Raw genomic sequence first — 14,306 nt, 5'->3', positions numbered from 1 at the left:
ATATCACGTTGATTGCCACATTTATTAAATATATTAAATTTTATAATAGCTTAAAGCAGAAGTATGGGGCTTCCTTGAGCGGTAGGTCTTGAGAAAATCCTCATAATAGTATACGAGATATTTTATTTATATGTTAACTTTCATTTTATTTAGAACTAATAAACTAATTAAAAAATATCCTAAATTTGAAGTTTGTTCCTTTTAATTATTGGTAGTAGAACTCAAGTTATCAAAAAAATTAATAATTAATATAAATGTCACATTGTTAATAGATTTGAGAACGAACCAATGGTAACGCTTTACATTTTATAAATTCAGAGTTTCTTGAATTTAATATAATTTGCATTTTTATATTTTACAAATATATTTTAAATTTTTTTAAGATTTTGTAATAGGCCATTATTGTAAAAAATAATGCAATCTAGCCGAATGTAATTGAAATATTTCATCGGTTATGTAGGATATAACCTCTTCATCACAAGGAATATACTTTATTATTGGTGGATAATTACTAATATTTAAAATAATAGAGCTAAATATAAATTAATCATATCATTTTCTCTGTTTTTGTTGGTTTTCTACAATAACTTGTAAAAATATGAATAACACAAAATAATCGGATCAAAATAAGTGTGATTTATATGTTACTTTTATTTATATTAAGAACCATTAGCACATAACTTCACATTCGCTAGCTTGGCTATATATTGAAGACGATCATACCTCTTGTGTGGCCACAATTACTATAGGTATGAAGTGCCGGTGCTTATCTCATTTTGGTAAATATTTTTTATATGAGAAGCATTTTTTGTGTGAAAATATTACATTTAACTTTGATGAGATCTATAATAAATTTTTTAAAAAAGGTTGCCATTTTCTTACAGGACAAATTGATCCAGAGAAGTCATTCCAAGATATGACACACATAAGTTTGCCTAAATTAATATTTCAAGCACATATATTATCTAATTCATATAAGCCTTTCAATGTATACTTTCATTTTTTTTTATCACAATTGTTTAGAAAATAAGCAAATTAACTAATTATCTTTAATCAGCCTCAAATTTTATCCACTGTACAATTTAAATGGTTTCTATTTATATTTCTAACTAAATCTAACTTTATTATAGAAAATTAAGCTTATAATTCAACAAAAACAACATGATTTGCCAATATAATGTAGATGGCTTCTGTTGATGCTTAAGTACTAAACCATTGAGGAATCAAAATTCTAGCACATAGTCATTTAATTAAGCAAAGACATTTATTGATAATCTAATAATTCGACAACTATGACAATCAACGTAAAATTTAATCAAAATAAAGAAATTAAATATTGACCATGTATTTATTTTGATGCAACAAGAAAAAATGATGGCCAATATATCTAACTTGTAAACAATATATATTTAAGAGTTTATTTCTTTTGTTTTGATAAATATATATCACATTGATTGCCACATTTATTAAATATATTAAATTTTATAATAACTTAAAGCAGAAGTATGGGGCTTCCTTGAGCGGTAGGTCTTGAAAAAATCAGAAATAAGAAACTCCTGGTACAGTGGAGGATTCTCATCAGATAATAGCAATTTCAGAGGGCCAAAAGGTTTGTCAGAATCGGAATCTGGATTAAAGAAAGCTGGAACAGAGATCCTGGGTCCTCTTTTGCTTGCTAAAACATGATGCTCAACACTTTTGAACTTGTTATTGCTGAAACACTATTCAAACAAAACACAAAAAATAAAATTTGATTAATTGACAAATTAATTAACAAAGATGTGGTTTATCCAAAATATATAGCCACTTGTTATATATTTGTACTTTGCTTTTTGAGAGGAGGAGGGATCCAATTACAACCTTTTTTGGTGATACCGAATTACACACTATATTTCCAAAGTCCAAATAGTCGATCCAAAATGTTCATCATGATGTAACCGTATCTGATGTATGAAAGTGCCAGTAAGTTGTACAAGGTTGAAGAACCATATGTGTTTCTCCAAAAACAATGCTTCTCCAAAAACAATGCTATTTTTTATTCGCAAAATATTTATATACGTTTTTTTTTTATATTATATAAGAATTATACACAGTTTTAATATAAAACTATGTATGATTCTTACTTTTTAAAAAAAAAATATGGTTATCCTAGATTTGAATTGATATTAAAAACTCATACACAACACATAAAAAATACTACATTTATTTACTAATATAAACAACATTTACAATTACATTACAAAAATAAATATGAACACATTCATTACAACCATTTTACTAACTACAAAAAAAAAGCCCTAGATCTAAGAATTTATACATTTACATGAACAATCCCTATAAAAAAGAGTAAATAAGTGCAAAATGAAAAATTAGAAAGAAAAAAATCATTTAATTGTCACTCTGCAGAAAATTTAACTTGGAAGGTAATTGTTCTAATAAGGAAAAGTAATTAAGTAATGTAAAAGCTCTAGCCTCTAGACAGTAAATATCACAGTTAAATTGAATTAATTGGTAAACAAGAATCCAAAACCAAAACCAAAACAACTATCATATAAAACCAGTGTTATAAAATACAGTTTCTATGCGGTATGCGGAAGGTCACCGCATACCGCATATACGGTATACGGCTGCATATGCGGATTTTTATGTGGATTTATATATGCGGATTAAAAAGAGTGATAAAATAAAATATAACATAATATCTCATAATATTATAGATATAATAGAAAATACAAAAATATATAAGCCTGCAAATGTGAAAATTATACAAAATCCTTGAAGTATTTTATTTGAGTGAAGTGCTCTGTTAGCTTTATGTGAATAGCACTCAAAATCATTAGTGGGGTGTTTTGAAGTTTGGCCCAAAAATTTATTAAATCAAACAGAATTGCATTGGTTGGCCCAAAATACTAATCAATCTATTATGTGTGCTCTTGGGCCTGACGTCACTAAGCAAAAAGCAAGACAGGCACAGCCACGTGAAGGAAAGAAAAAAGTGCATCCGGTACTTATAATCAATGAATATTTTAGTCCCAACTCTCTGAAACAACAAAAACAAAGTGCTCTGGAACCTATTAATAGATGGGAACAACATACCATATTACTCAAGGAACCGTTGAATTTTATGCGGTCAAGGAACCGGATATGCGTATGCGGTCCAGTGAACAACCTAATTTAACTCTCAAGTCGGTGGGGCCCACATTGTCAGGACCTACTCAGATCAATCATCATTGTCATCGCTAGATTGTTCTAGTATTTGATATTCTCCATCACTCACGGTGCAATTTGATTTTGGGCCTCTAAGCCTACTATTTTAAAAATGCAATTAATGATGCAATTTGATTTTGTATGTGTGGTTCAATTTCTGCTGTTTGTTGGGCTTTGCCTAAATTAGGCCCATTTGATACTAGGGCCAGTTTTATTGCGGTGTAGTCGACAGATTATGTTTATGTCTTATAAAATCAGATTTGTACTACTTTCAGATTCATATAGGTAGAATTTGTATCACCCCAGATACATGAGGTGTAAGTGATAAATTCGAACTGTTATTTTAACTTGGTACAAATCTCAAAGCAAGTCCCTTGTAGTTTTAATAGGTACTAGATTGACTTTGGTCTTGTTGGAAATAATTTGGATCATCCGTTATTTTAAATTGCACCTCAGGTATCTAGGGGGTAAAGACTCGTATAGGTATTGGACTCGGATTGTTTTGGATCAATTCATTTTGGATTCGATTTAATATCGGGTTTGAATGCCTATACGAGTTGATCATGTGGGTTTAGATTTTTTTTTTTTTGGGGTATTAAACGGATCTGGATACAGTTATTTGAATGTCAGATTATTTTTTTTTTTTTTAATTTGTGCAGATCGGGTTTGAATAATTATAATTTGAATTGTTTATGTTCGAGTTTTGAATTCCTAACATAGCCGAATAAAAGTTCAAATATATGTATCTTCACTGTAAGTTATGACATAATTATATAAGATTAATTATCATATAATTAATGCACTAAAATATATACACATTAAATTTTATGTTAATTTTATTCTTCAAGTAGTTTCATATCATTACATAAAATTGTATGCAATCCTTGAAGAGAAATTGACATAAGCTCCCATCTCCATCTCTTATTTCATGGCCTCTCGAGATCCCAATAACATAAAGCAGCTGTATTTTATTTGCACATTAAATGCGATGTTATCATTTAGTTCGGAAAAGGGTATTTAATGCCACGAAAAAAAAAATAGAGATTGAATCGTCTGCCGCCTGGAGCAGGAATTTCTTGCCCCCAGAGTCACTGTTGGTGGACCCCCTAAACCCTAAATCCTAAATTCTAAACCTCTAAATCCTAAACCCGGCCCCACCCCGCAGTGACTGAGGGGGCAGGATTTTCCTGCACCCCGGGAGACAGGTGATCTGCTTCCAAAAAAATATAAAAGTGTTTAGGAAGCTCATGACACATGAGTCAGTGACAGCAAGAACGGCTGTATCACAAAAAGATTTGCAAGATCTGTGTTTCAAGCGTCGGTTGCTGTTGACATTATGATCCATCAATTTATCGATAGTATTTTTTAAATGGTTGAGAAGTCGCCTATCAGATTCCTGCGGTTTTAGTATTATTTGATATTTTATACAAGACAATTAAATATAGACTGTCACAGCACTAGTATAGAAAATACGACCATGCACGATATATCATACACAGATGAGAAAAAATTACATATTAACAGTGAATAATTGAAGGAGGAACAAAAAGGAAATTATAATCTTGACTTTCACAAGTTCATGAATAGATAATTTGGAGGTAAAATCAGGGACAGTTTGGAATTGTGGCTCTCATACAAAGGCGGAACCAAGGGGGTGCGAGCAGGGGCCAGACACCCCCCATAAAATCTGATTTTTTTACTGGATCTACTGTGCATCAAAGAAGTAATGTTCATGTGGCACCCCCCAAACTTATCAAAAAAAGGCCTCCTGTTCCGCCTCTGCTCTCATATATAATTGTCATAGCTCGAATTGTGATAACCAGAATTTTGACCTAATTAACTTGTCAAACCTGGGTTCAACAAGAACTCGCTTTACATAGAGCTTAAGTACCGGTATCTTAGACGCTTTGAAAATCTTGCAAGTTACTTGCCATCCCCTCTGATTATTTAAGTAACATTTAATTGGTACCTCTACCGCTGCCGATCTGGGCACACAAATCCAATTCATATTGGTTCCGCGTAATTATATCCATTCAAATTATATCTTTCACAACTTCAAAGGTATGATCATGAGTAACCCAAATGCATATTTTGTCAACAAATTACATTTGTCAAATGATAAATATTTTTGAGTAATTTACTATTTAAAAAATAAACTCCTAATTTAAATAATTTACTTTTTTTTTCTCTTTTCTCCTTTTCTCCTTTTCTCCTTTTTTTTTTTTTTTTTTTTTTTTTTTTTTTTTTTTTTCTCTTTTCTCTTTTCTCTTTTCTCTTTTCTCTTTTCTCCTTTGTTTACTTTGTTTGAGTCAAGTGAATTGTGAGTTGAAGGAGAGAGAAAAAATATATATATATATATAGAGTTTAGGCTGGATTTCCTACTGTTCCTACTGAACCACTCGGATTTTAGACAGTTCACTTTCTAGTAAACTGTCAAAATTTTGGATGGTTTGAAAATCGTTGTTTTTCATTAATAGTGCAGAAATTTAATAGAAATAACGATTTTCAAACCATCTTAATAAATAGTAAAAATTTTGAAAAAATTTAAAATTTGGTCTCCAAGTACATTTTAATATAGATTGAACATATAACGGTTTGGATCGATTATTTGAACTTTGAAAATCGAAAAACCGAGCCATTTGTTCCGGGAGCTAGAAAAAAATGTTTTGAGCTTAGCCAACGTCTCTCTGTCTCTCTCTCTATATATATTTCACAATAAGGGCTTTTTACTCATAATTAACTCTTCCAATCACCGATGAAAATTAAATTTAAAAAATTGATTATTAGGGTAATAAATAACAATGTTGAAGAAAGACGTACGATAGAAACAAGATAAAGTTAACTAAGGTTTCCATTTTACTTAATTAAAAAATTGATTATTACTCGAAATTTTATTTTAATCCAAATCTATGTGACGGGAAAAAAACTTTTGAAAAATTTCATCTTGGAGAGGAAAATTCCTCCTTTAATTTGTCTTTCCCTTTCTGATTGATTATGGCATTTTTCTTAATTCTCTGAAATTTTGTTGGATACAATAAGCTTAAGAACTTAACTATTTAATTCTTAGTATAATAATTTGTTGTAAGCTTCATTCAATCATATGGATTCAATTATTTTATAGCACTTCCTGATTCATGCAATCAGAAGGGTCAGAGCAGCGGTGGTGTGCCTGACAGTGGGGCCCACGCCGACTTGAATGATGGAGAATATAAAAAATTATAACAATCTAGCTACTTAGCTAGTGATGACAATGATGATATATTTAAATAGGCGACATGATGTCAGTGGTCCTGACAGTGGGGTCCTGTTTTCGTTTTCATGTGCATCTATCTCTTCATGATTTTTTGGGCTCATTCAATCAATTATAAATATATTTTTATCTTAAATAGTTATTTGGTTAGGGTATTAAAGTAACTCATGTGCATATTAATTACCATTAAAGACTGTACATAAATTTTTTTATAACTTAAAGAGCTTTGATCATATACAGAGGATCCTGAAGAGATAATTCTGAATCACATATTAGACGATTAGTCGCTCACTCACAAGTTGTTTCGTGGATTTTAGATACAGAGATTAGCGATCTGCAGCATGAGTTGCCAGGAGCTGTCCCCGGTGACCACCTCATTTTATTACTTATTTTTAGGACCCTTTTGGATAGGATTACGAGCCCCTATATAAGACTCGATAGATCATGTATCCCTTTGCCTTAGCTTATGTTCTATTTTATTTGATATGGACTGTATGGATATTTGTATGTGTATGTTAGTGATGGATGTATGACTGTGTTATTTTGGATATTACTCACGCTTTCGCTTTCTTTATTAATTATGTTTATTTAAGCTTACGTGCTTATGATTAATAAATATGAGGCGAGGCATGATCACACCTTAATCTGAAATTTCTGATTTGAGATGTGACAGAAAAGATGACGTCATTGAGTGGCCGATGCCCCTTTTTATATTATTCTTTTCATTAAATGATCAGCTTGTCTGTTACAAACGACCTGTTGAAAGCTTCTATATTCAAAACTATGCGATTAAACAATATAATGTGTTGATTGCTTGATTGCGAAAAAGTTTAATCCAGCATATAATCATTTAGTTAACTCTGAAAAAGTTATTTTTTACAGCATGTGGTTACCAGAAGCACTGGTTCATACTCCATGGCTGCTACAAGCAACTAGGTGATGTTAATTATATGACAATCTGTTAAGCCACTAAGGGAAAAAACAAGATGCTATGAAATATATGACAAGAAAAGCATCATTCGACATGACCATAAAAAAAGAAGAAGAGGTTAACTTATTCATGGTACTGGTAACATTAAATCACTCTCAAAACGAACAAATGGCCACCACAGATCTGATGCACTTATTAATATAATCAGCATTTTGTTGCTATTCCTCCTTGGCATCATCTAGATTCTTCAGCTGTTCCAAATCAAATAACATTCATCAACTTTTGCAGAACAGGTCAGAAAACATATATTCAAGGGAAACAGAAAGAATATGTACTAATATTATTTTATGACACAAAATTAACAATCCCTTGAAAGATGCAAGGTCTTGGTTTTACCCATAGCCTTTAAGATTAGCAATTTGGTTCAGAAAAATACAATAAATTCAATAGTTGATGTTAACAGAAGAGAGCAAAAAATGTACATTTGGAGTAACTACCTTAGCAAGGTATGCTTTGTGGAAGCGATATCCCTGAAAAACAAAAAAATTATTATTTACCAAGCAAATTTCCAAATCAAACATAAAAAGCTTCCTAAAACTGTAATGAAAGAAACAACTAGCCTTGTCAGTCCCGTAAATGTAGTCACAGTAACTGAAGACAGAAGCAAAGTTACTTTGACTCTGCCCTCCTACAAAATGGTGATAATCGTGGTACTCGGGCCCACCGTAGAATGGTATGAACTTCGTCGGGCTAAAAGGGAAATCAAACCTGTTTATTTTTGAAAAAAGGAGAAAAAGAAATATGTAGTCAATTTCATTCAGTTTTAAGCACATTCTAATATGAAAATCATATTGAGCGGTTCGGATTCAAGAAGGAAAAACAGCACATATATATATACCCACTGTGAGTCTCAATTGCCTCGGACTGACGAAGAGCGATCCAGAGCCAGAAAGTGATCATGTGACATGGAACAATTGCTGGACCCGTAAATGTGGGAATGCCGAGAATCAACACCTCAGCCCAGTGAGCATAGGGGGCCGCAAACCCAATCGGGGCTGTGAATTCATGGTGCACCTTGTGGATTTTCTCATAACCCCACTTCCTGTGAAGAAGCCGGTGGAGCCAATAGTTGCCGTAGTCTTCTATTAAGAAGTACACAACAATCTGAGCTGCCATTTCACCAACAGAGGGGAGCGGCAAGCCAGTACGGATCCCGACAAACTGCATTCAAGTAGCTAGAGATGCACGTCAGTCTTGATTTAATTATTTTGTTGCTGTTTGTCTTGTATTAACTGAATCAGGAAGGAAATATCATAATTCAAGAAAATAAACTAAGAAAAAAAATCTGATAATTCTAACCTTAAATGTGGGGTAAGAGGTGAGTTGGAGGGGGCCGACAACAAGCAGAAAAATGCGAAAGACATCCTTGTAACACTGGAAGAAGGAGACAGGAGCAAGCTTAACCTTCGGTTGGATCTTATACGGTGCAACTGCACGCGGGGCCAACAGCTCGATAAGTGCAATCGGCAGAGGAACTAGAGTGAAAACCACCAAAACAAAAATGAAGTTGTAGCAATAGAGAAGGTAATCTGGCATTGTAGCTGAGTAGTTGAACCAGAGTGTTTCTGCAGTGGTGAGGCTCCGACCGAGCGCCGCCTCAGCCTCCGCTATAGTGCCGTAAGATATCATGAGATTGTCCAAGCTTTTGGTGTCTGGCTCTGGCTAGCCAAACTTGTTATTATTTATAGAGACTCTATTTACCTCATTTAAAAGGGAAATTGAATCGATCCCCTAAGTAACTAAAATTTTGAGTTTGGATCCAAACTGTTGCGCCATGGTACAGTTTAATTTCGTACAAAATTACATTTTTAAGTACATAATATAAATATTTATTATATTCATAAAATTATTCAATTTATAATATGTTCAAAAATTAATATCACTCTGCAATTAATTATTAATTTGTACATTCAAAATTTAAATTTAAATTATTTACAAAGATAAGAATAGTACAAAATTGATTGAATATAATTAATTATAAATTACTTATACAGTGAAATCGAAACATAATATATATATATATATATATATATATATATATATAGAGAGAGAGAGAGATTGACTAATATGCTTTCGGTAGCACTTCGGCCAAAGTGCTACCGGTCCAAATTTCAAATTTCAAAATTCAAAAAGTCGATCTGAACCGTTCATCTTGTTCTCCATATTAATATGTGCTTGGAGACCAAATTTTACATTTTTCTGAATTTTTTTACTATATATTAAGTCACTTTGAAAATCGTTGATCCAACGGTGGCTTAACAAAACAGTGCTACCGTTAGATCAGCGATTTTCAAAGTGGCTTAATAAATAGTAAAAAAAATTCAAAAAAAATGTAAAATTTGGTCTCCAATCACATATTAATATGGAGAACAAGATGAACGGTTCAGATCGACTTTTTGGATTTTGAAATTTCAAATTTGGACCGGTACCACTTCAGCCCATATGCTATCGAAAGCATATTAGTCAATATATATATATATATATATATGAGTTAGGCTGGGGTGCTATGGATAGCATAGTGGCCTCTATGTTACGGCTCAATATTCGAGTTTTCAAAATCCAAACGGTCGATCCGAACCGTTCATCTTATTCTCCATATTAATATCTGCTTGGAGACCAAAATTTATAATTTTCTGAATTTTTTTACTATTTATTAAGTCACTTTGAAAATCGCTAATCCAACGGTTTTACTGTTTTGTGCAGAGAGATGGGCTATGGTGCATTGCAATGCATAGGCCATGGTGTGCATTGGACCATAAATCACCGATTCAAAGTCCAAATGACCGATCCAAACCGTTCATCTTGTTCTCCATATTAATATGTGCTTGGAGACCAAATTTTACATTTTTTGGAATTTTTTTACTATTTATTAAGCCACTTTGAAAATCGCTGATCCAACGGTGACTGTTTGGAACAGTAAAATCAGAAGCCACCGTTGGATCAGCGATTTTCAAAGTGGCTTAATAAATAGTAAAAAAATTCCAAAAAATGTAAAATTTGGTCTCCAAGCACATATTAATATGGAGAACAAGATGAACGGTTTGAATCGGTCATTTGGACTTTGAATCGGTGATTTATGGTCCAATGCACACCATGGCCTATGCATTGCAATGCACCATAGCCCATCTCTCTCTCTATATATATATATATAGAGGAGGGATCCGATTATACCCTTTTTTGGTGACACTGAATTACACTCTCCATTTTCAAAATCTACAAAGTCCAAACAGTTGATCCAAACCGTTCAACTTGTTGGATATGTTAAAATGTGTTTGCAGATCAAATTTTACATTTTTTTGGAATTTTTTTACTATTTCTTAAGTATTTGACAAAATCGCTATATTCAGACCGTTGAATTTTTGTACCCATCTTAATAAATAGTAAAAAAATTCAGAAAAATATAAAATTTGATTTGCAAGCACATTTTAACATATCCAACAAGTTGAACGGTTTGGATCGACTGTTTGGACTTTGTAAACATAATGTGTAATCTGGTGTCACCAAAAAAGGGTGTAATCAGATCCCTCCTCATATATATATATATATATATAGAGAGAGGTTAGCTACTCTACTTACATAAGCATAATCCAACGGTGGCTTCTGATTTTACTGTTTTGTTAAGCCACCGTTGGATCAACGATTTTCAAAGTGGCTTAATAAATAGTAAAAAAAAATAAAAAAATATAAAATTTGGTCTCCAATCACATTTCAATATAGAGATCACATTTAACGGTTTAGATCGACCTTTTGGATTTTGAAAACAAAAAAATGACTTATAAACATATACCATCATATGCTTATGTAAGTAGAGTAGCCAACCTCTCTCTCTCTCTCTCTCTTTATATATATATATATATATATAGAGATGGGCTATGGTGCATTGCAATGCATGAACCCTCTTATGCATTGCACTATAAATTATGGATTTAAAGTCCAAATGACCGATCCGAACCGTTCATCTTGTTCTTCATATTAATATGTACTTGGGGACCAAATTTTACATATTTTGGAATTTTTTTACTATTTATTAAGCAATTTTGAATGTCGCTGATCTGATGGTCCAGAAAATTTTACTGTTTTTTTACTGTTCACAGCAAAACAGCAATTTTCAAAAATGCTTAATAAATTGTAAAAAAATTCCAAAAAATATAAAATTTGGTCTCCAAGCACATTTCAATATGGATTAAACATCTAACGGTTCGAATCGGTCGTTTGGACTTTAAATTGTGATTTATAGTGCAATGCATAAGGGGGTTCATGCATTGCAATGCACCATAGCCCATCTCTCTCTCTCTCTCTCTCTCTCTATATATATAAATATATATATAGAGAGAGAGAGAGGAGGGATCAAGTTACAATAATTTTTGACTTACAACAAGTTACCACAATAATTTTCTACATTTTCAAAGTCCAAACCGTCGATCCAAACCATTCAACATGATCTCCATAATAAAATGTGCTTCCAGATCAAATTTTACATATTTTGGAATTTTTTTACTATTTATTAAGATGGGTACAAAATTCAATGGTCTGAATCTGACTAGTTTTTGTACCCATCTTAATAAATAGTAAAAAAATTCCAAAAAATATAAAATTTGGTCTCCAAGCACATTTTATTGTAGAGATCACATCTAACGGTTTGGATCGATGATTTGAACTTTGAAAATGTAGAAAATAGTTGTGGTAACTTATTGTAACTCAAAAATTATTGTAACTTGATCCCTCCTCACATATATATATATATAGAGTAAGGCTATGCTATTTCACAAATTAATGGGTTGTTTTAATTCGCGTTTGTAACCCTCCGATCTCCTTCAAAAATAGTGGAAATCAAGATGATCAGATGTAAAAAATGCGGAACTGGACATCTCCTATTGAGCACCATTTACATTTTTGTTTTAATTCGCAGAACTGGACATCTCCAATTACACGCCCCAGACCTCTCCGACCCTCTTCACATGTTCAGATCTAAAAACAGTAGAACATGACACGTCCAGTTAAGCCCCCTTTACATATGCTTATCTAATTTGGTAAACTGGAGACCTCCCATTAAAATCCCAGACGAGACCCAACCCCTCTCCTTCTCTTTCTCCTGGCGAAAACCTAAGGCGAGAGAGAGAGGCGATCCTCTCTTCGTCTCTTCCTCACGCCAAAAATAATAAATATCTCTTTATATATTTTCATAATTACAGGAGACAGGTGGATTTTAATTTTTTAATTTCTCTTTATATATTACTTACAAAAATAATAAATATCTCGAGTAAAACAAAAGAAACGAATTCGTAGCTAACCCTTTTTTGCATGCCAATGACTGGAGAATTTTCCTCAAAATTGTATACGTATTACATTTTTTAATGACATAATTTAAATAATTATAAATTTTAGAATTTATTACAAAAAAATTTGCGAGAAAAAGAACCCCAAAATTGTATCCGTATTACATTTTTTGATTGACAAATTATAATGCTCCAAAAATAAAATAATTCAATTGTTGATCTCTCCCCATAATTACTTACTCGTTTTGTCAGTTGAGCTCAGCCTGCCCCATCACATGCATCTCTCCCCATTTCCCCATTATTGGAGAGCCCAATTATGATTATAATCCTTTTCTTTTACTTTTCGAGAGTCCCATCACATGCATGGTTCCTGGGTAGCTATTGAGCTCAGCCTGCCCCATCCTGGTTCAACAAAGGGTGTTGAGGGCTCCATTTGGCAGTTGGCCAAGGCTTATGTTTCCGTCAATGATACTGCATGCATATCAAACTATATCAGTTCAGCCTGACACAAGCAATTACAGTAATAGGAATGATTGATAATAGAAATCAGGTTCCAAATCTGAAAAGGAGAAGAAGGGAAAAGAGCTGTTAAGCAAACTTGTTAATTGAATTCAATAGTTAAAATAACACTTGAGCTTGTTTAATATGCATAAAAGACAAAAGCCACTAAACAAGTAGAATCAAAATCAAAACAAGTATATATATATGAACCTTCTTGCATCAAACTTGTGTATTTGTTTGTGTCAATACTAGTACGGGTGTCGACTCCCTGCAGCTTCTTATGTGGCCTATTAGGTGCTCTTTCTGTGTATGTGTCACACCTCAAACCAGGAATTCTGGATTAAGGTGTGATCAACCTCGCCTCGTGCTTAATTAATCATTAAGCACGCAAGGCTAATCATAAATAATAAATCAAACAGCAGCGGAAGCAAAATAATATAAATATCAAGCATCAGTCACATAGCAAATAAATAAACATACACATACATAACATATAATTCGATCCATCTCGGATCCAAATAACACCATCTATAGAAGGGGATACATGATCTATCGAGCCCGTATATATAACACAGGAAATACGAGACTCGTAAATCTAATAAAAAACCTAACCCTAACTAGGTCAAGTGGTGTGGCCCTCGAGGACAGCTCTTGACATCTCCTGCTGCGGACCGCCAGAACCTGTATCTAAAACCCCCGAAACAACTTGTGGGTGAGCGACGAATCGCCCAGTATGTGACCCAGAATTATCCCCTCAGGGATCCTCTACGGTCAAAGCACTTTTATTTATAAAATGAATACAATTAAAATATGCACATGTGTGAACCTATATCAATAGCTAATAGAATTTATAATACTTTTGAATGATGCCATGATGCGATTATTCTATTATGCCAACATGCGAAATAAACCCAAAATAAAATCAAGGTGTAATATCGGATATAAATCAAGTCGGAATCCAGTACTCCTTGCACTGTGTGCCCAAATACAATAATAATAATAATAATAATAATAATAATAATAATAATATGGATAAAGTAAATCACCCTGTGCCGTGCCAATAGGATCAAAAGATCCAAAC

At 32.7% G+C, this 14,306-nt stretch overlaps 1 protein-coding gene across 1 annotated transcript; it reads right to left on the bottom strand.

Moving 5' to 3' along the window:
- Positions 1-7,490: 7,490 nt before the first annotated feature.
- Positions 7,491-9,078, bottom strand: LOC144560594 (very-long-chain aldehyde decarbonylase GL1-10-like). The gene is made up of 5 exons (XM_078309834.1): positions 8,748-9,078; positions 8,287-8,609; positions 8,009-8,156; positions 7,886-7,918; positions 7,491-7,639 (listed from the first exon to the last, which is right to left on the bottom strand). The coding sequence occupies exons 1-5, from the start codon at positions 9,075-9,077 to the stop codon at positions 7,607-7,609; spliced, it is 867 nt and encodes a 288-aa protein (XP_078165960.1). The 5' UTR covers position 9,078; the 3' UTR covers positions 7,491-7,606.
- Positions 9,079-14,306: the final 5,228 nt, after the last annotated feature.

This window comes from Carex rostrata, chromosome 10, assembly GCF_964058835.1.
Source record: "Carex rostrata chromosome 10, lpCarRost1.2, whole genome shotgun sequence".
Classification (NCBI taxonomy): Eukaryota; Viridiplantae; Streptophyta; class Magnoliopsida; order Poales; family Cyperaceae; genus Carex; species Carex rostrata.
This window is presented reverse-complemented; position numbering and strand designations above follow the sequence as displayed.